General features: G+C 33.8%; 2 protein-coding genes across 3 annotated transcripts in view; one reads left to right on the top strand and one right to left on the bottom strand.

The window, feature by feature from the left end:
* LOC124406305 (26S proteasome non-ATPase regulatory subunit 1) overlaps positions 1–23,368 on the top strand; it is a 73,040-nt gene that overhangs the window by 37,792 nt on the left and 11,880 nt on the right. The gene's annotated exons all lie outside the window — the stretch shown is intronic.
* The window catches only part of LOC124406307 (5-hydroxytryptamine receptor 2A), a 103,731-nt gene continuing 98,229 nt past the window's right edge, over positions 17,867–23,368 (bottom strand). For both annotated transcript variants that reach the window (XM_046881680.1, XM_046881681.1), the window contains exon 5: positions 17,867–18,945. In XM_046881680.1, coding sequence (XP_046737636.1) covers positions 17,946–18,945 — 1,000 coding nt within the window. In that variant the 3' untranslated portion in view covers positions 17,867–17,945. The remainder of the gene's footprint in view (positions 18,946–23,368) is intronic.

Genomic DNA, 23,368 nt, shown 5'->3' with positions numbered 1-23,368 from the left:
TAAATCTCCCGTGAATAATCAACGATTCGTTACCGAAACGGAATTCAGCATCCTGTATACCCTGTAGGTAAAGCGCTTCGGATATACCGGACTTAAATCCAGACAAGGAAAACCACCTTCACAGAGTTTCCCGGAGCAGGAGAGGTCCTCCCCCCTCTCCCTCCTCCTTCTCCTCCTCCTGGGAGTTCAAAGGCGGTTTTCACCTCGGCGATATCCTTGCGAAAAGGCCAAGATGACAAGGACGCTACGCGACGCGCCGAATACATTAGCCTCGGCACAATAAAAGGCAGGAAAAACTTGCGAGGATATTCTACACTCTTCTTGCCTTATCCTTAAGACCTTAACCCCCTTGGGGGGGGGGGGGGGGGGGGGCACGGGTTAGGCTGCTTGCAGATTCTTTCATATTCTTTCGGATTGTTATGAACAATGCTCGGCAAAAGGCCTCTGTAAGGCATTTTATATAACGGGTGGTACGTAGCGTTTTCGTTTTTTGCCCCCTCCCACCTATTTTTTCTTTCTCTTTCTCTCTCTCTCTCTCTCTCGCACGTCTTCGCAAAGCTTAGAAATTTTCGAGTCACGTCTTTTTTTTTTTTTTCTTTTTTTTAATTACTTTGTTGCGGTGCGAATTAACAGTATAATAATTAGTATTTTCTTGTATTTTTAATTTTATTTTAAGTTTATCTATCTTAGTTTTATCATGGTTCTCTAGGACTATAGTATTCAGTCTAGCGATGTCTAGAGTTGAGTTTTTACATTTAACTATCCTTTTTCTTACACTTTTTTATCAATGGCATCGAGTGTAATTTACAAGTTTAGTAACTTAACTTGTTAAGTGCGTTTCATATTTACTTTGTCTGTACAATTTTTCTCGAAGTTGTTGATTTTTCTTTTTTTTTTTTTTTTTTTCTTTTTTCTTTACTTTCGCAATTATCAACTATTTCCATATTTTTGCCAAAAGCTTGCAAATCAATCGATCTATCTATCTATCTATCTATCTCTCTTTCTATCTCGCTCGCGTCTTCGCATTGGATCAATAATGTGCTGCAAGTGATGTAGAAATTGAAAAATTAAGCTCAATTTATGAATTAAAACTTTGTATTCAGAGTGCAATTTTTGTTACATTAGACTGTATCAAAAAAATTGACTATTTTTTTTTTTCCAATATACTGAAAATATTGTTCAGGATACCGAAAAAAGGTGTCTGTTGAAATGGGAGTTCTTAATTTTAATACTAAGAAGTGCCTAATCGCGATTTTCTACTTTTCACAAGAATAACATGGCAAAAATGGTTCTTGCTCCTTGCGATTTTTATAACTAGATAACGACGCGTCGTAAAGAAAATTCATAAACATCTTTTTGTAAGAAATTGAACGTTCTACAAAAAAGGTCAATTGTCATTTTACGATAAATCTGCTCCTTCAAAAGTTATTTGAGGTCCTTTGTTGATGTTTGACCTCAAATAACTTTTGAAAGAATAGATTTATCGTAAAATGACAAGATACCTTTTTTGTAGAACGTTCAATTTCTTACAAAAAGATGTTTATGAATTTTCTTTACGACGCGTCGTTATCTAGTTATAAAAATCGCAAGGAGCAAGGACCATTTTTGCCATGTTATTCTTATGGAAAGTAGAAAATCGCGATTAGGCACTTCTTAGTATTAAAATTAAGAACTCCCATTTTAACAGGCACCTTTTTTCGGTATCCTGAATAATATTTTCAGTATAGCTAAAAAAAAAAAAAAAAATAGTCAATTTTTTTTACACCACCCTACTGTACATATGTCATCATCTGAATGCCTTTCAAACATGTAGATTCTTCCTTACAGTACACAGACGTTATAAAAACCTTATCATGCACATACACATCCTTATTGTATATAACGACGTATATAAGTTGTATATAATTTCCGAGGAAATGTCGTGCTCGGTAGGTAAGTATGTATGTGTGAAAAGGTTAGTCAGGAAACCACGTGGGCTTCGCTGTTTTGCCAAAAATAGCTTTATTCGTTATTATACCCCCTGCTCGGAACTTTGGAAAGGGATGGAGGATCGCCGCCCGTCATCTCTGACCTTGACAATGAATCATGTCCTTCAACTTTGCCCCCCCCCCCCCCCCCCCATTCTCACCCCCCTCCACCCTTGCATATCCACCTGATGTTGAATCATCCACCCGGTGTCACTCCTTAATCTTCTTGCCCCAGTTTCTCGTCCTTTCCGCTCGCGTCTCACCCTTCAGATTCGTCCAGGCATCCAGGAAGGGTGGAAGAGAGGATGAAAAATTTCAGTCTCGTAATACCGTCGCATGCAGGCTCGAAATTGTCACTCGTTCGTCAATTCCTGTATCTCTTTTTCATTATCATTTTTTTTTTTGTTGTTATTGTTATTGTTATTATTATTATTATTAATATACTTTCGCTTATAATCGTCCAGCGGAAATTGAATTGACGTCGTGTAAAAGAAATAAATAAAAGAGAATAAAAGAATAATAAGGTTTATTTATATGGTATACAATAGTATACATATATATATACTTAGAATTTATGAATTTAGTCACAGTTTTTTTTTTTTTTTCTTTTTTTTTTTTTAATACTCTTTTCGCAATATTATATAGCTCTTTAAATATTGTTCGTTTATTGTAATTTTTAAATCAGATTGAAATTTATTTGCTTCAATTTTTCGTTGATCCGATTGTGTTTATTTCTGTTTTTCTCATTACCGGTGGTGTTTTTTTTTTTTTTTTTTTTTTTTTGCGTTTCTTCTTTACATCTAAGTTTCTCATTTGTTTCGTTGTCTGGACGAGTAATTTTTATTTTTTTTTTATTGACTTCTATCTCTGTACGTATATGTGAGGGAAAAAATGATTATAAAATTTTGGAATTTTCAACGTTTGTTCATATTATTACAAGCAACAAATCAATTTTTTTTTAGAATGATTTCGGGGGCGTCGTAAAGAAAATTTTTCCAACCCCAAAAATAAGGACCATCCTAATATATATGGGGCGTTTCACCCCAAAACGGACGGTTTGAAAAATTTCGATTTTTGAATACCTTAATATTTTTTATTACCCCTAAAAGATTATTTCTGGTAAATATTAAGATTTTTTTGATTTCTTGTCGAAGAAATATCAAATTTTCGAAAGAAACACACGCTTTCAAAAAAAAAAAAACACGTTTCCAAATTTCAAATCCAAAAATCATAATCAAAAATACTTCGAATATATTTTTTTTTTTTGTGTTTTTTTTTTTTTATCGTAAAGGTAATCTTAAAAACAAATATTTAGAAAAAACGAGGAAAAGCTTTAATTTGGACCATTACCAAAAAAAAGTTACGAACAAAAAATCAAAAGAAGAACGATTTTTTTTTGAAAACTTGATATTTTCTTGACGAGCAATGAAAGAAAAAAAAAAATCCCAAAATTTACCATGAATTATCTTTTCAGGGCTACTGAAAACTAAAAGGGAAAAAAAAACCAAAAAAAAAAAAAAAAAAATTGAGGAAATCAAAAATAAAAATTTTTCAAACCGTCCGATTTGTCGTGGAAAGTCCCATACATACGTACTATGCATAGCGAGAAATTGAATAATTCCTAACCAGTTTTGTTGAAAGTTTTCTCAGTTCTAGAAAACTGTCGCATATTATTATAACATTGCATGTATATATAGGTATACATATATATGTATATACATATATATGTATACGTAATATAAAACGAGAGGGAAACTCGAAATGGGTTGAAACGCCTCGGGCTAAAGTGCAGAAACCGAGACGCGGAAACTAGTTTCCCAGTCAGCGCCGCGGGGTCGTCTTAAAATGTGCCCGCCGGTCCGGCTTACAGGAACTATATACCTATGTGTGTGTGTCTGTGTGTATATAACATCGCGTATTTAAACTTTTACCTCAGCCTCCCGTTAATTGGACTCTTAATTAAACGAGAGAGAAAGAGAGAAAGAGAGAAACTTTTCCGAGCGAATCGAATTTTTTTAATGAATATATCTGATATTATATATAATCGACAAAAAAAAAATCAAAAACTGTCGGCTACCATCAAAAATCAAAGTTATAATCGTTGAAACAAAGATCTCCGTGAAACGATTTGATTTTTTTTTTTTTTTTTTTTTTTTTTTTTTTTCACGGACCAAAAACAAGACCAAAAAAAAAAAAAAAAGATTATTCGAACAGTCACTATAGCTGGTATTAATTAATCCGATTAACTCCATGTACGTACACCAGCGTTGCAACTAATTAATTACATTCGCAATTACATTACTATAGAGTATAATTAATGATTATATATAGAAAAATTGTAATTACATTGAAATTAATTAATATAATTACAAAGTGAAAATTGTAATTCTCTCTCGAAACAATGAATAATTACATATAGTAATTAATTTGTAATTATTAATTGTATCGATTATAATTATAACTTTCTTTTCTAATTATTCATTATTTTGAATCTAATTACCATTTTTCATTTTTCATTGTAATTTATTAATCATTTTTAGGATTCGTTAATAATTTTCTTTGACGCAATTTATAATCGAAAATGGATAATTAAACCAGTTTTTGAAACCCTGATGTGTACACACCTTTTCCATTTGGACAAAACAAATCGTGTGAACGAGAATATCGTTTCTCATTTTCTTTCTTCTTTCAACTTGTCATTCTAAGACTATTTTTTATGTATTCTTATTCTGGCACCATTTTCTATCCGGTTGAATCCCGGGTGTTTCGTCATATACTTGCAACGTTTCCCATTCCACTAGAATTGAACCCCCCCCCCCCCCCCCCCCCAAAAAAACAACAAAAAACAAAAAACGAAAAAACAAAACAAAAAAAAAATCTGTACAAAACGTAACGATTCGCAATCCTCGCACTGGCAAATTAATCCCCTGAAGCCAAAGCTCGTCTCTCTTTCTCTCGTTCTTTCATTCTTTCATTCTTTCATTCTCTCATTCTCTTTGTCTAAATCTGGGCTGCTGCTCGCACAACCGAGTCGCCAATATTTGTTTTCCGTTCGTGCAGCAGCGATTCGTTTCCTATTCTTTTGTTTCGTCGGCACTTTTTTTTGCTACGATTACATCCCCTTTTTTCCCTACTTCATTCCATTCGGATTCTTCTTTCCATCTATCCTTCATTTCATTCTGGTCTGAACATCATTCGATGCAGAGCCGTGCAACTACTTCTGTGAGACAAATATCTTCAAAAAAGTTTCGATATTCCCAACGCGTAGAAAAAAAAAAAAAAAAAAAAAAAAGAAATTCGATAACGTCGATTCGATTGTTAGTAAATTTATGTTCGTACGATGACGACGCATTTTTATTTTCCCAAATTAAAAGTTGCCGATTTGACGATGAGAGGAAAAAAAAAAAAAAAAAAAAAAAAAACACCAACCCTTATTCAAACTTGATTTTATCGATGTGACAGTTTTGGAAAAAATTTCACGAGGCCGGAAACGAGGCGGAAAAACTTGTCACATCATTTTATCGTCGTAAGTTGTAGGGTGTGTGGTGTTTCACAATCAGCAAGCATTATTTTTTACTGAGAATCGGTATAGATAGAAAGAAAAAATTCAATTTACAACCCGCGACAAAGAAAGATTCAATTTATTTCTTCAATGCAGCATATATATATATATATATATTGCGGGGTGAAATGAAATCTATATAACACCGGAGGCTTTTCGTTTTCGTTGCTGCACATTTACTGTTGAGGAAACGAAGGGAATTTGGAAACAGACAGTTTTTTCACGATGCAGAAAAAAAGCAGATTTTTCGCGTCGTCGTCGTCGTCAAAGTTTTTTTTTTTTTTTTTTTTTCACAAACAAGACAAAAAGAGAAAAAAAAACTACCCCCGTTGTTACGATCTTCGATGAAGAAGAAAAAAAAAAAAAAGAAAAAAGATCCGAAGTTAGAGAGAAAAGAGAGGAAAAAAAAATTTTAAACGCGATACGTAGACATTCAGCAACAAATTCTACGAGCGGATTTGAGGGCTCGGAAGTCTTGATCGTAACTTAGAGAGATTGGAAAGCAATTTTCCACGGTTTTTGCTCACGGGAAAAAAAGAACGGATTCCGAATCGTGATCGCGGGTAAATTCTTGGGGATCTTTCAGTTTTACGCCAGTCTTACGCATATAAATTTTTGAGGCTTCAGAAATTTTCGCACGTATTGATCCTGACCAGAATGAAAACCAAATCCGTCTAAAAAATATTGAACGTATCACGTGCGTAACGATTTATACCCTTGTGCGATTTCGCTGAGTATTCGAGGCGAAAAACCATATTTTACGCACTAGATACGAAAAGTAATATTTCTACATTGATTTGATTAAATTTGGCAAAGACAATGAATAATTTTTTTTTTTTTTAGCAACGAACAGGCATTGGTAGATCAAATTCATTTTTAACAACAATTATCGCTTTGATCATTTCCACGAAGAAATTTGTAGCGATTTTAAATCTCTTTTAGTAAAGGCGTATTTCGAAATACGTTTTTTCTTCGGGTTTGTTACTTTTTTTTTTTGTTTTGATAAGTTTTATCAATAATCCTTACGGATGTGAGAATAAAAAAGTTTATCTTTCAAATCCGTGAAAACATTTAAAACCTTTTAAAATTCTCGTTATTCAAACGTAAATAATTAATTTTTGATACTAACAACGCATTTTTTCTCTCGATATTTCTGTTTTCCTCAAATCGACAAGAGCATAAATTTCAAAGTCTTGTGAAAGAAAAAGTTTCTCATAAATAACTGTCCGCCAAAAAATAAATGACGAAAAAAAAGCGATCGTGTTTTGAAGTAAAGAATTATCATATCTATAATGATATAAATTTTTTTGAAAAATATGATCGTGATTTTTTACTGTCTAATTTTTTGATCCCCACTTTTAGCGCCATTTTTCTGTCCTTTTTTTTACATTTTTGTTTTATACATACCTTTCCGAGGACATCGCCATTCGACTATCAGCTTTCCGTCACGTGACCCTGTTTTTTTTTTTAACCTTTTTAAATCCCTCGTTGGCATTATTGCTCCCCCGCACCCTCTTTCTTTTCTGTCAGCTATCTCGCTCATCTTATGGTTTCAACTTTTTCTCAACCACATTTCCCTTTTTCCCCCCTTTCTTTTCTTGTTTCCCATTTTTTGGCGACTTTTCTCCTGTTTTCGTAAAGACTTGAAGGATGCTGAAATTCATTTTACTTATCTTATATATATTTATTTACTATTATCATTGTTATCATGATAGTATGGTTGTTATTATTCAACTATCAGTGTCTATCGAATCTTAAAAATCTTGAAATTACTGAGCAATAATAGTTTCATTGTAAATAAAGAAATGCGGAATTGAGGAAAAAAATAATCATTATTCCTGACTCAATCATCTGATGATAACTTTTTTTTTACACGCAAAGCGGGACAGAAATAGCGTATTATTCCCTCTTAACTTTTTTTTCTCTAATCTGCGGGAATAAAGTAGCAGTTTTCTACAGCATTTGCGGGAAATGTGAGACTTTATTTCCCGCATTTGGGTTTTAATATAGATTTGTGTAGAACTTTGAAGTTTAGAAAATTGACGTGCAGATAAAAACTCAAAGTTTAGGGAAGAGTGGGGCAAAATGGGCCCCTTGAGAAAATAATGCCTAAAATCAGAATAAAATGTTTTGTTTTTATACGAACAATTATGTTAAATTATTATCTAACATTCTCGAGAAATTTTAATCACAAATTCAAATACAGAAAATTATTTTACTTTGAATAGTTGAGAGTAAAACACAACTTGAAACGTTTCGCGTTATGAGCCGTGCAATTTTACTCGAGTAAACGGTTTCCGAATAATTTATATTTAATAAAAAGTTTAGGTGGTTAATTTTATTCCTTGTTAATTAAAAACATTCTGGGGGTCCATTTTGCCCCCAAATTTTTTAGGATATCAAAAATTTTAAGGTGCCCACTTTGCCCCACCCCCTCCCCTATTGGAAGGTAAAAATCTGTGAAAATCGAAATCTAAAATTATCGGATTGAGTAGAAAAAATATAATACTTTGAAATTTTTGCAACTTTGACGATGGACTAAATGATAAAATCACAGAGAGAAAAATTACGAAATAAATAAATAAATCGGGTAAGAAATTTTTTCACTTGCAATTAAATCAACAACTTATACCATCCGAAATTTCACTTTGATTATAAATTGAGTGTACCATGTATACATATATATATATATATATATATATATATATATATATATACTAGAATTACATAAATTGAAGAGAGAATTCGAGTAATTTCAATCATCCGTTTGATATCGCATTTAATTAACGTGAACGTAATAAAGTTCAACGGTACAAATAATATTCACTTGAAACGACGTTACGTGAAATAATTAAATTATTCGTCCGATAAACAAAAAATATTTCCATCAAAGTAGGTATCAAAAGTTCGAGTTAAAATTTTGCCTGATTGAGATATTATATATTGCAAATTTATTTTTTTTCATCCTACTTTTTTTTTCTTTTTTATTTCTACAACTCGGCTTTATTTTCCACTCAGTTTATTATTCATTTGTCAAGAATTTCCTGCTACTGTTGTTATTGTTTTACGTTAAAGCAACTGCGGAAAAATGAATTAAAGTCGCGATTTATCGAGATGAAAAAAAATGTTCGGTATCTGATCGCACATTGTATAGGTGATGTACGGGCAAAACGGGGTACCTATCCTAAAAAATTTTCTTTTTCAAAATGTTTTTTAAATATGTAAAAATAACTTCTATTAAACACTATTTAACATTATTTTTTGAATTATCAAAAATTTTCAAAAAATTTCATCTGAACATCTGAAAATCATTTTTATCACGGCATGGGCATTGAAAAGTCCACTTTTTGTGGCAGTTTTCGTTCCGTAAAGTGACGCTTTATACGGCAGCGAACAAAGTTGCGGAATAAAGTCTTTATTCCTCAGTTTTGATGCGCAGTTCGAAGTGCGTATCCCAAACTGGCGAATAAAGTAGCTTCGTCGAACAGATCGCGACATAACCTCACTCTTCGTTTTGCTTTTCAATGCCCATACCGTAAAAAATATTGTATGTGGCATGCCCGTAAACCGTTTTTTGGCTCGGATAATTTCAGTACTCGCTTCCGGCTCGCCTTCAGCTCGTCCTGAAATCTTTATCCTTGCTAAAAAAAAACAGACGGTTTACGTGCATGCCACATAAATAGCTATTTTTTTCTTTGGTTACAATGAAAAGAAAAAAATAAATAATAATAAAAACAAAAAAAAAAAAACGATTCAGCGTATTCGAGTCCTCGAAAACTTAAAGTATTTCTTCGAGCATCCCGTTTTGCCTCCCCCCTCCCTCCGGTAACTATTCGAATCGGACGATTCTAAATCCCCTGACGTTTTAGCGCATGAATATCTTTCCTCTTTGGATCCGCCGCGGTTATTCCGGTAATTGATTATATCAACCCACGCATTCCGGTCCTGCGATCGAGTCAACAGGCTTAATTAGTTTCCTCGGCTACGGTTGGACCCTGTTCTCCGTGTTTCTGTCACCCCCTTCCCCACCCCACATCCCTATTCCTCGTCCTCTTCCTCTTCCTCTTCTCCGATAACCACTCGAATTATTCGACGAATGTTGAGGCTTGTCAAGGATTAACGAGGAATCGCCGGAATCGTCCTGCAGCAGCCTATATCTATACGTATCAGCGATCCGCCATCTTCTATTTGGTTATAGTTACCTATACACAAGTTTTTAAATTCCCAGGCCAGTTATTCGCGCGATATTATTTTTATATATTCTTATTTTCATTTCCTATATTATTATTATTATTATTATTATTATTATTATTATTTTTCAATAATTTGAATTTTGGATTTTGCTTTTTTTTTCCAGTTCTTCAATTTCAATTGATGTACATGTACGGTTAATCAGGGATTCATTTGAGGATTGTGGAATTAAAATTACGTTGGGAAAATGTTGCAAACTTTTTTGATTTTTTTTTTTTTTCGTCTGATTATTACCGTTTTCTTTTTGTTTCTTTATCTTGGCAGGAATCATCATTTGATCACTCAATTATATTTTGATCATAATTACACATCTCATATAAGAAGTAGACCTATATATATATATATATATATATATATATACTCGTCAGGCCGTGTCGATATTTTATTTTTCATATTCCAATACACGTATTTACGATATATTTATCTATGTATGTATGTATGTTTTTTTTTTTTTTTTTTTTTGTTGTTGTTCGAAGCTGATCTACAATATCTCTTATATATCTTATAGCAGAATACATATACATATGAATATTAGACTTTTTTTCTGTTTTTATTTAACATTATCTAAATTTTCTTAAAACTACAATATTCTTATTATAATACACTCAATGTTCAATCAATCAATCAATCAATCAATCAATCAATCAATCAATCAATCAATCGCAGCATTATATTCTTAAATTAATTATTGTGCAGGCGTATTCTTCCTATACATACATATCAATATCAATCCGCAGACATTATAAACTTTTAATATCTTTTACTGTTGTTAAAAATTTTCTCAATATTGCACAATTTCACACACATACATATATATATATATATATATATATATATATATATATATATATATATATATATATATATATATATATATATACAACATATGCACGTATAATCCTAGGAACAGGCGATGATGAATAAAAAAAAAAAAAAAAAAAAAAGTACTCATCGGAACGATAATAATAATAATAATAACATCATCGGGAAAGCTTCAAAGTAATTGATACAAGGTTTTGAAGAAATAAAAAAAATAAATCTACACATTATGCAACATCGCGTGTAATAATTAAATGTAAATATATATATATATATATATATATATGTGTGTGTGTGTGTATATAGTATACTAAATTACACCATATATGTATGTTACATACATTGCAGTGCTGCAGTACATATAATTGTTTCTCGTCACGCGCTACTATTTAAGCGTACTGTCTCCCCTCTATACCGCAGCAATCGCTATTGTACAATATATATATTTTTTTTTTTTTGATTCTACATACAAGTATAATTGTTTAATTATTTTTTATTCATTTAGTTTGTTTTTTTCCATTCTTTTCCCCATTTTTATCTTATTATCCGTCGTTTTCTTATAATTTAAAGCCAATATAATAACAGTAATTGTTGTTGTTGTTGTTGTTTTTGTTACTATATTAACAGACGTAAGTGATAATAACAATAATAAGAATAATAATAACAATTTTGATGACAATCGTATAAGTGAATAATTTAATTAGAAATATTATAAGATATACTTTTTTTTTTTTTTTTTTTTTTATCTCTTAGAAACAACGTGGATGTGAACTAAATTCAATTTTCTCCATTGATTTTATTTCATTCTAACGCGATTTTAACAAAATCAACATCTTTCGTTTCGTTTAATTGAGTAAATTTTTTTTTTGATGATCGTTTGTTATGATAAATTTACGTGGGAAGTTGTACGTTTAATGTTTCGTGCACGAAACACTGTAGCGGAAAATAAAATATGTATATATATATATATATATAAGAAAAAAAAAAAAAGAAAAATGAATAAAGTAAAGCAAACTAACGGCTGGAGATAGAAATAGAAATAGAGAAATAGAAAATGGAAATGAGAAAAATAGCGAGGGACACGCGACAGTCGCTATATCGGTATCGATCGACACCTTTTCAAGATACTGCCGCACTCGAATTATGCAACAAATATACGACGATAATTTTAAAATAATATTACCGCGTATTCTCCGGTGCGAAAAAAAAAGAAATAAATAAAATAAATAAACAAATAAATTAAAAGCATTTTTGTTCTCTAGTGAAAAAAAAAAAAAAAAAAATCAACGTCAGTATTGTAAACTTTGATTTGATCGGAAAATTTTGGCGCGTCTTATCGAGTAACATTATTTATTCGTTTGTTTATTTATTATTTTAATTTTATTTTTTCAATGTTTTTGAATCATTCGATATTACAAAATGATATAACGATACGGCAAAAAGTTATTTTAATGGTATTATTTTGAGGATAATTAATCAATCGATATTATTATTATTATTATTATTATTATACAATTTTCGATTCCTTGTGTATAATTATTTTTCTTCTCGCAAAGATTTGACTGAGGAAAATTTTCGTTTCTTGTTGTTTTTTGTTTTTTTTTTCCAATTTTCCAATTTTCCTCCGTCAAATTTCAACAACTTTAAAAACACTATTGTGTACCGAACGGACGGAAAAAAAAAAAAAAACTAAAAGGAAAAAAAAAAAAAAAAAAAACTTGTCACAAAAATTCGTCCTTTTGAACGATATTTTGAAAAGTAGATAAATTTAACCTCTACACTGGATAAATTGTTGAAATTAATTGGAATCATGAAAAGATCAAATTCTTCAATTAGGTTACACTCAATGATAAATAATTAATTTTTCAACACCTGTAATTGCGAAGTCCGATCTGCGTCACTTGATTACAAATCCTATGGCTTCTAGTTTCTAGTTTACAGTCCTTTGATGGCATATGGCGGTATTTTGTAAACCCATCTAGATTTCCTGATCGATTCCCTTTGATCTTCCGCGTCTATAGCTCTCCTCGTTATCAGCTTGTACGATCCGTGTATATATATATATATATATATATATATATATATATATACACATATAAGCCCCCTTCTCTTGGCTTTCCCTTTAATCAATGTCGTATCAACCGGTTAAATATCTAAACGTGTGTGAATCGTGTTTTCAAGTTGTGTAATATCTCTATTTGGTGAGCCTTGTTTGATTTGTTAATTAATTTTTTTTTTTTTCTTTTTGTTTTCACATTTTCATTACATCCTTACGATCGCTGTTTAAATTTTATCTTCCGATTCAACAAACGTCGGAACTGCGTGGAAAAAATTCAAACTCATTCGTATCGGATGATGAAGTAAATGTGATTTTTTTTTTTTTTTTTCTCGCTAGCTACTCGATTATCGCGTTGAAAGGTTTTTTCTAGTATCTATTGTAAACATTTTTTTTTTTTTTTTCAATTCTCTTGCCGTTTTTTCGTAACTTGAGAATGATTTTTTTTTTATCTGAGATTTTACGTTTTTAGTGGATATTTTTGGAAAGAAGATGTTGCAAGCAAAAAAAAAAAAAAAAAACAGCGTATCGACGAAAATCGTTTACGTTTTATCTACGTAAGTGAGAAAGTTTTCTTTTCACTGCTGTTATACTATAATACTACATATAAAAAATATATGTATAATATATATTATAATACTATTGTACTATAATGGTAATATGACGAGGATAGATTTTCTTTTGACGATGCATCGACGGTGGTAATCGAAAAGAAAGAAGATAATACGTAGTAGAGCTGGCCGGTAACTGAGTGCGGTGAATTTGAACGATTCAATTTCCATTTACTTCTCGTTCAAGATTCCTATCTATTTTCCTCCTCAAGTTTTCTCTTTGTTTTATTTTTATTTTTCTTCCTCCTCATCTTTTTCTTTTTTTTTTTTTTTCTCTTATCATTATCGTCGTCTTTGTCATTTCCGTTTTTACACCCCCCCCCCCACACACACACACACACACACACACACACACACCCAAACTCATCGACTTATGTACCTAAATTCTCGGAGAATCGTCGATTTGGACCATTTTGAAGAAAAATAAAAATGCTAAACAGTTCGCGTAATACGCAGTTACTAGGGTATGGGCTGATATGTGTATATATGTATACATATATATATATGGCAAATTCCATTCGAGGAGATAAGAAAACGACCTAGAAGTAAAGAAAAACAGGAAAAAGAATGGAATTCACATGCATGCAGAGTGCGGTTAAATTATATCGCGAACATTCTTTTCCTTCCTGTCTGAATAATGTGTTTTTTTTGTTTTTTTTTTGTTTTCGTTTTTTATTTTTCTTCCGCATCTTTTCTTTTACCCATTATTCTTATTATATTTGTTTTGTTGTCATTATATTCTCAATATCGGTGCATGTGGATTCGTTTTTTTTTTTCTTGTAATGATTTTTTTTTTCTCCTCTCGTTTCGCTTCTTTCCTTTGCGATCCGGCCGCGTAATATGTTTATTGAAAATGAATTTCTAATGCTTTTCCAATACATCTAGATATTTATTTCTTGCGATAAAACGAAGTAGAGGGGAAAAAACAACGAAAAATTTACTCTGCTTATATTATATCGATACAATTTATAGAAACTAACAAATATAGATGGAAGGAAATTCTTCATTTATCATACGTTGCTTCGGTGATAAATGATACAGTGTGTATAATTATTATTTGTAATTGACCTACTGTAATTAACCAGTTCATTTAAAAATCTTTCATGCATTACAATTATCGAGACGTTATAATACGATTATGTTAATAGATATTTAAAAATCCATCGCGCTTTTTACCTATTTAAACATGTACAACGTACGCATACTCATATATACATAATTAAACATATATATATATATGTATATGGGACGTTTCATTTTTCAAATTTTCAAAAAACGAAAATAAAATAAAATTAATTTTAATTTTTTTTTTTTTTTGTAGGCTGGTCTTAAAAGTCATTAAACGAATAGAAGTTTGAAAAAAAAAAATTCAAAGATAACCTCACTTCCGAAAACATGATTTAAAATATCTCAAACTCAAAAGTCTCGATCAAAAACACTGCATATTTTTTTTGTATTTTTTTCTGTATAAAGACCACCTAAAAACGAAGATTAGAAAAAAAGGTTTAATTTGGACCGTTATTAAGAAAGTTACGAACAAGAAAACGAAAAAAAGAGCGATCAAAACAATATCAAAATTTACTAGAAAGGCTCTTTTTAAGAGGACTAAAAAATATCAAAAAATTGACGAAAGCAAAAATCAAAAGTTTTCAAATTGTCTGATTTCCCGTGGAACGCCCCATGTATATATTATTTATATTATACACGTTGCTAACAGGCAGATACACTTATGCTTACGTGTATTATTAATTGTAGAAGTAATTTTTTATAATCACTGCATAATTCAGTCCTCACACATAATAGCTGTTCATTATACCTAGATATGCTATGTATTACACTGACAATCAGTGATGCATGTATACATGTATACATGGATTTAAAATTAGGCTTCTCACACTTTTTAGCACCTTAGATTCACTACGCGGTAAAAATTTATTCCAATTCTTTACACCTTTAAATCGTTTCATTTTTCATATCATTCGTAGAAAAAGAAACAATTGAACAGATTTATTATAAACGCAGACGAAAATGTTTGTTTTATGTATACGGATATTTTTTATTTATTTCTTTTTTTTTCCCCTCTGCAGTCATTTCGTACTCATTTTTTTTTTTTTTACCCATCTATCAATTTTCTTTCTTCTTCACATCACCTAATGAACATTTATACAATCGACTATACGAATAGTAGTAATATTTATATTTTTTTAGTCATGTATACAAATATGGTTAAACATCAATTAACTTACATAGATGCATATGAGATTATTATTCGTTTCAAATGAAAATCGTAGATAACGAAATTATCCTTTTTTTTTTTTGTCTTATAGATCTAAATTTACCATCGTACGGTAATGCAGAGAAGCGAATTATCGATGCGAAGTTTAACCGATTCATCGGTGTTGCCAAATTATTCTCTACTTTGTTTTACACTTTCGCTAAATACGTGCACACGTGAAACTGACATTTTTAACAATCATTTCCACCATTGCACAGGAATTTTTTTGATACATAATTATCGCACGTCGATAACGTTGAAACACTGACTTACCGGCGGGTGGGTAAAAATCGGCAAAGCAGGAGGACACATCGTTTTACTTTACCGCGCTTAATACTCGATTGATATAACCTAACTCTAATTCTAATCTAACGATGAAGATTGTTCGCTCGCTTTTTAGCCCTACTTGTAACAAACTATTTTAATGGTGGATATTGTTACATATGTTCGCCTATCGCATTGCGGTCGAACTTATCGATTGATCTGTACAAGCATTTTACTACCTAACACTCGTATATGGTCAATGAAAAATTATGTCAAAACGCCATTGCTGCCAACTACATCAACTTACCCATATAAACTTGATTACGTACATTTTTTACACAACGATTAAGCAGGCTAGTAAAAATATAATAAATAACAAATAAAGCGGTGTTAACAAAAACGTGATAACTGAAATCGACGTTTACTGTCGCGAGTACAATTTTGTTACAAATTTTTGTGAAAATATTTCTACCCTCATTTTTTTTTTCTTTCTCTTTCTTTCTTTATTTTACCTTTCTATGATCGAATCGTAATTTTCGACGTTTGTTTTATTCACCTCGTAATAAAAAAAAAAATGAATTGCGAACGTAGTTAAAATTCAACCACCGTTCTGCTGTCGTTCTCGTATCTCATTGTTGTTTCGCTCTTCAAATCCTTTTGCTATTCGTTCGAAAAAAAAAATTTCACGCTAACAAGCTGTTTGTATATTACCGCTGAATATATGCTTTATTTTTCGTTTCGCGATAATGTGGTTGATAATACTGATGATGATGATGATCATAATAATAATAATAATAACAATAATCATAATCATAATAATAATTGAAACTTCTAGAGTCACAATCGTAATTTCTTTTCTCTTCATCTCGTGGTGATTTATTTTACATTTTTACTCTCGGAATAAAAATGTTTATTGAATTTTTTTTTTACAAATTTCACTCTGAAAAATCGAGATAAACATTACTTTTCAAGTACATCCTCAATTTTATACGTTTAATTTTCAGCTTCACGCGGAATCTGAAATCGTTATGACTCAAATACCCATTTGTAGAGTGATAGAATACGTAACGTTATCAGTGTGTATAGCTGGTCGCGTATTGAATTATTAACGAAGCGTGAAAACCGAACCTCAATTTAATCCAATTATAGTATTCCACCCCAATGATCTCTCTATTATAATTTAACAATCGTTAATAATTCGTATTGTAAAAATTTCACACAATATAATTGATATAACAACCATCATTTTATCGTTGAGAAACCTGTTTATGGTTTTCTACGTTATAAGCTTTCCTGCGTAACGTTATCGTTATCGTTACTGTTATTATTATTATTATTATACTTAATATTATACACGTAATCCAGTATGGCTTGCATATTTAAATTTTTATCTAATTATTAGTAATATTATTATAAATTTATGTTCAATAGCTCACAGTTACTATCGTTATACTACCTATTGTTATATGTATAATCGATTTATTGCACTGCAGATTCTTATCGTCAATTTTTATTATGTTTATTATTATTATCATCACTATTATTATTATTATTATCAATATGGTTATTATTACTATTTCTCTTCAAATTATAATACGCGTCTACATTGTGATAAACACCGTTTTGAAGCTCATAGACTGTAAAACTCTAGAATTCATTATACCGTGCCGGGGTATTGTTGAAGATGGGGATGATTGTCGTAGAATAAAACTTATGAAATCTGATTTCGGAGAAAAATATAAATTTATTTTCAAACAAATAAGAAATTTCTTCGGTAGATTGAAAGAATATCATTTAATGTAAATGTATTTGTATCGATAATGTTACGTTTATCTCTTCAAAATCAAATCACCCTGCGCACAGTTTTTAAATACTTGGACTTTATTTTGAATCATTTGCCTAGTATGCATAGTTGACTCTCGATAACTTTTTACGCTTCAACTTCTAGCTGGGAATTCTCAGTCTGGTCACAGTCCCGAGGTCGGGAAGTTACCGAGAGTCTGTAATCGTAGATTCAAATGAATGATACAAAAAAAAAATGCTTGGAAGTAAAACGTAGATCGGGTGGTACTTCCTCCACCCAGATCTAGGATCGTCAGACTCGACTAGCGGCGCCCCTGGGTCGTCGCTTAGGCAGGGCCTACCTGGCGGGCCTCCAAGTCTGGTTTCTGTACCGGCAGAGCAAGACCTTTTTGAAAGCTTGCCTGAAGACCTTGTTGAAAATTGTGTAGAATATGGGGTTGACCATTGAGCTGGCGTACCCGAGCCAGGTGACGAGGTCGAAGATCTTGTGACTGATCCTCTTCTCGCAGTCGGGACAAAACGCGGGCACTAAATTCAGGACGAAAAATGGCGCCCAGAGGATAACGAAAGTGAAAAACACCACTCCGAGAACCTTCGTCGCCTTCTGTTCCAACCTGATAATCCTACCATGTCGCGAACTGTTCCTCGAGACCACGCTGCTCGTTCTGGAATGATGAGTTCGAACTGGGCCCGTGTAGCGCATCAAACATGGCGATGAGCTGTTGCTCTTTGCCGCTAGGGTCGCGGCGCCGTTGTGCGCGCGCATCGTCGCGGCACGACGAAGCGGTGAAGCTCTAGGTGGCGCCAGTAGCGTCTTTGTACTACCGACGCTCGAGCCGCGCCTTCCCCCCCTCCAAGTCACGACGGACCCAGACTCCGGGCCCCGCTGCCGAGCCAGCAGGCCCATGTCGAGCGGCCCTTTACCGATCGGCTTCAACGTATCGCTCGAAACGATAACCAACTCTGTCGACGGACGACGCGGCTGTCGCTCAGAACCTTCGCCGAAGTAGGGACACGTGCATGGAGGTGGCAGAGGCAGCGCCCTCTCATCCCCCCTCTCTTCGCCACGTGGCGACTGTGGCGACGCCACCGATTCCTGCACCTCTTGATCGTCCGGCGCCGTTGGCGATCGCGTGAACTCTCTCTGAACGTGGAAACTCGCCGCTCGTTTTCGGCCTGTTCGTGGCGGCGTGTTCACACGGTTTAGGTGCGCCTCGTTATACGTTGACGCTCGACGTCGTTGACGCCATGGTGTCGGTGGACATCCTTCATCAACACCCTGCAGTGTCAGGCTTGTTCGAGAACCTGATGCACTGCTTGGTGCACTTCCGTCGAATCTGGAACACACAGAAGGGAAAAGAATTTGTTGTTAACTTGCTGTCGGTTTTTCTTATGGTTCCTCGATTTTCTGAAGGGACATAGTAGCTTGGAAGCTTTGAAAATTTCTTACAAATTATATGAAATGTTTTTACATCGTTGAGAATACTGAAGAAGTTTCGAAATTATACTTTAAAACATATGATGATTGGAATTTTGTCAAGTAACTTGAGATCCTGATCAATCACTCGTTCGAACGATAATTGAAGGTTATGTAACTGCAACTGTCGTCAGTGAGAAACCGAGATGATGATGATGATGATGATGATGATTAATGTTGACTAAGTTTGTAGAAACTGGTTTGAATGCCTGCTTCAAAATAGATCGCAAGAAATTTGAGTAAACGTGACGGGGAACTTGGCTTGAACTTGAATCTCGCCGACATCAAAGTTCTCTCAACAACTCCTCATCGAGTTTGCTCGATTTGCCTCGACTGTAACGCGAAACTCTTGGCCGAGAATCGAGAGAGAAGAAAGTTCCACGGTGTTGGGTGACGTGGCAAAGTGATGCCTATTTGTTTACTAGCGTGTTTCTCTCTCAAACGATCACCGGAGGGATGAATCGACGCTAAGAATCGTCGGGAAGAAAAAGAGGAGAAAACGCTGCACAGGGTAACCTGACTATGGTCGATAGAGATTGATCGTCTGTGTGGACGATTCGATTCCAATGAAGAGGACGAGCCTTTTCTCGCACCTTCGGAGCAGGGTAAAAACGATCAGGATCTCGACACGAGAAGTCCTTGGTCAACACAATACTTGCCTAAACGTTAGGCGCGCTTCGTTTTACCGCACTCGACTGTCCCAATCAACCTGTTCACTCAACGTCCGAGTGAAAAGTGAACTTTTCTCATTCTTTCTATAAGACTTTCATTATTCTGTCACACGTTGTAGTGCGTCGAAAAACATTTGACATCCATTTTATTCACATGCCAATCCAATTCGACATTGGATGGTCATACGTGTATGTATTCCTTAATTTTTTAGTTAAAGTTTGAACTTCAGGGCTTGTTCTTACCCCTCAAACACTTCCATTGGCATGCGAAAAACATAACGAGCCTCAAGTTTTTTTTTTTTTTTTTTTTTTGACATAATGTAACACGTGACAGAATGAATAAAATCGAGGAGGTACACCTCGGGGACTTTCCTTGTCAATCGGATTCTTCGGGCTGACCGTGAGTCGCCATTAATGGGATCCTGAATGGGTGCTGGGTGACGGGTACCGTTCTGGTTGGAGGAAGAAAAACATCTTCAGTCTGGAAGTCTTTGCAGTTGGAAGTTCGAGCAAAAAGTCTAGATGTTATACGTTTCGCGTCGTCAGCTTAACTGAGAAAGAAACTCTACAGCAAGTTTGAAGTTGGGGTTGGAGGATGTACCTACACGTGCTTCTGTCGAACTGGTTGTCTGTCACCCGTCTCGTTACCAGTTCTGCTTTATCACGTCGGAAATTGGATAGATAAGAAACGAATGAAGGCGGAAAAATCTATTAAGAAGCCTTGATGGCGATCGTGAAACTTTGGCATCGGACCTTGAAAAGAGACGCTACCGAGCGTCTCTGTAAGTCAAAGGAGCCGTCTTCGCCGGGGTTTCGAACATTCAATTCCCATTATATACGCTTGAATATTCAACCCGCGATGTGCAAAGTCTTGGAAAGAGATAGCCGATCCTGCATTCGAAGTAGGTATAACGGCAGGCAATCAGAGGGAAGAAGTTTTCAAGAAGATTCGGGGTGGCGTCGGAAAACGAGAGATACCGCCAATGAATCTCTTGGGGTGAGAAGAATATATTATACGTAAGACACCTTGTGCAGCAATGCCGTTAACGACGCAATCCGAGTCTTAGGTCGTTATATTATTTTAAGAGGACTTCAACTGACGTCATATGAAACGATCCAGCTCTGAACGTGCGGAAAATTCCTTATTACGTTGTCCTGACAATGAGTCTGTGTCTTCAAAGAAATGGTCTAACCACTTGTAATATATAGAACATGTCACTTTACGACAAATGACTTTTCGATCAAGTTGTTTTTTAGCAGCGTCATGAGTGAGTGGGTCTGTTACTTCATCTTCTTCAGGAGACTTTATGATTTCATGCTGATCAAGTCTGCGGCTTTTTTGCAAACGCTAGACTGTTAATTATCGAAAAGCAAATAAACTTGCAAAGGCTTGGAAACTAATTTTGAGCTTCCGAACCGAACGGCAGCGTTTGCCTTTCTAACCGTCTTGAAATTTACCCGCAGTGTGCAGCTCGGCGGGTAATCGACTTCCCAACTGAATGGGGTAGTACGAATGTGTTTACCCAGAGTCTACAATCTCATTCCTGATTGGCAACGCCCCTGTCGGCTATCAGGGAGCGAAACTTGAACCAACGAACCAAACCTACATGGTATGACCTCCGCCTCTTGCTGGTTCAAAGCAGCGTCATTATCGCTATATGGGTATATAAGTCAGAATTGCATACGTACACACACACACACACGCATCTTGTTTGTCCAATGAGAGCACGAGTTACCCAGTTTTATTGGTTCCAGATGAAACGAGACGAATTTCTAAGACTGCGAACGATCGGCTGAAAGTAACTTGGAGTTTTTTTGCTCTCCAAAGAGGCTAACTTTTTGGAAACAGATATTTGATAATGTTATGCGAGAAAAAAAAAACAAAAAAAAAACAGAAATTCCGAGGAAAAGGCCTTGTTTGAAATAAATTTAAAGTTTTTAAGAATCGTTCGATTAAAAAAAAAAAAAAAAAAACTCAAACAATCAAAGAAAAGCTTATTTTTCAAAAAATCTTCTGTTTTTAACCATTTTCAATCGATTCAAAATGAAGCATCGATATTTAAGCTTATCTTTATAAATCTGCTTTTCACCGTTTTTTGTATTTCATAATTTTATATAGTTTGTACAAACACTCAATAGTGCGATTATCTCGTAATAAAATTAGTAAAAAATTAATTTTCGGCCAAATAGTTTCCCCAAAGAAGCTAAATCGCAAGGCGTGAAGGTGTTCTCACCGATTTTCCCGACTTCCGTTTCGTTTTCTGGATTTCCCTTTTTTCTTTCTCTCTCTTTCTATCGTTTCTTTACCCTCTTCCCTCCCGGAAAACTGGGACATTCTTCTTTTGTCTTCCTTTTTTTCATTCCTCGCTTTTGCCTCTCGACAAAGCGTTCATTTTATTCCGAGACACGAGCATGCCATGAAGACCGTCCTCTCGTTTCGATGAAACTGTATTCCGCGGGGCTCGTCTTGGCTTTTCGACGCTATAAAAAAAGAATTTCACCCTCTGCTCTTGCACGCAAAGCCTTGTATCCATATTATACATGTATAAGTGTATACGTGCACACTGATATAAGGTGGAGAGAAGGTGAAAATTCTCGACGCCTTCAAAATAACAATTTATATGGGGTATTCCACGCCAACTCGACCAATCATATCATGTTTTTTTTTTTTTCTAACATTCTTCAAGGTAAAAAACGCGATCTCAATTGTTTTCAAATTTTTCGATTAAACCGTTCATTTATTTTTTTTTTTTTTTTCAAGTACTAGAAGTCGATTGCGAATGCCCATTTTTTTGAAATTTGATTTGTTTCTGTGTTAATTATGGATTTAAAAATTGAAAAATTCTGAACTAGGTGATAAAAAAAAGTTGAAAAAAAATTTGATCGGCGTTTTCTTTAACGGGGGATGTTTTGTATAATTTACTGGATTTTTGAACATTTTTTCAGATATTTAAAAACGGGCATTCGTGATCGAGTTGAAATATTTATAAAAAATAAAAGGTACGATAAAAAAAATTTGCAAAAAATTCAGGTCGCGTTTTTTTACCGAGTAAAATGTTGAAAAAAAAATATAAAATGATTTTGAAATAGTCGGGGTTTAACACTGGTCGAATTGGCGTGGAATACCTCATATGTACATACCTTCCCTTCAATATTTGTTTTCCACGCTGATAATAAGACTTTGAAAAAATCACGCGGAAATAATTTGCCTATGAAATTTCTGTACCAAAGAAAATTGTTATTCGTTCGCGTTCGCGGAATTTCCACTCTGCGAAAATTCAATTCAATTCAATCCAATCTTCTCAAGTTCTGATTCATCTTTTTGTCGTTCGTATGATATCACGAAGTCAAGGAGCGACTTCTCCGACTTCTGCGTACCTGAAAACTCTCCTTCCTTCCTAATTTATCCACACACCGCACAACTTAACGTTCACCCATAAGAACTTCAGGGCTTCACACGACATTCAGACCAGCTGCGGAGACACAAATTCAGAAATTAACCAGCCCTTGGAAGGGTCCCAAAGTATCTACATTAGGGTGGCGTAAAAAAACCGACTATTTTTCTTTTTTTTGAGTCTCGTATGACAAAATGTTAGTTTTTGATGCTTTAAG

The sequence above is a fragment of the Diprion similis genome, chromosome 5, assembly GCF_021155765.1.
Source record: "Diprion similis isolate iyDipSimi1 chromosome 5, iyDipSimi1.1, whole genome shotgun sequence".
Taxonomy (NCBI): Eukaryota; Metazoa; Arthropoda; class Insecta; order Hymenoptera; family Diprionidae; genus Diprion; species Diprion similis.
This window is presented reverse-complemented; position numbering and strand designations above follow the sequence as displayed.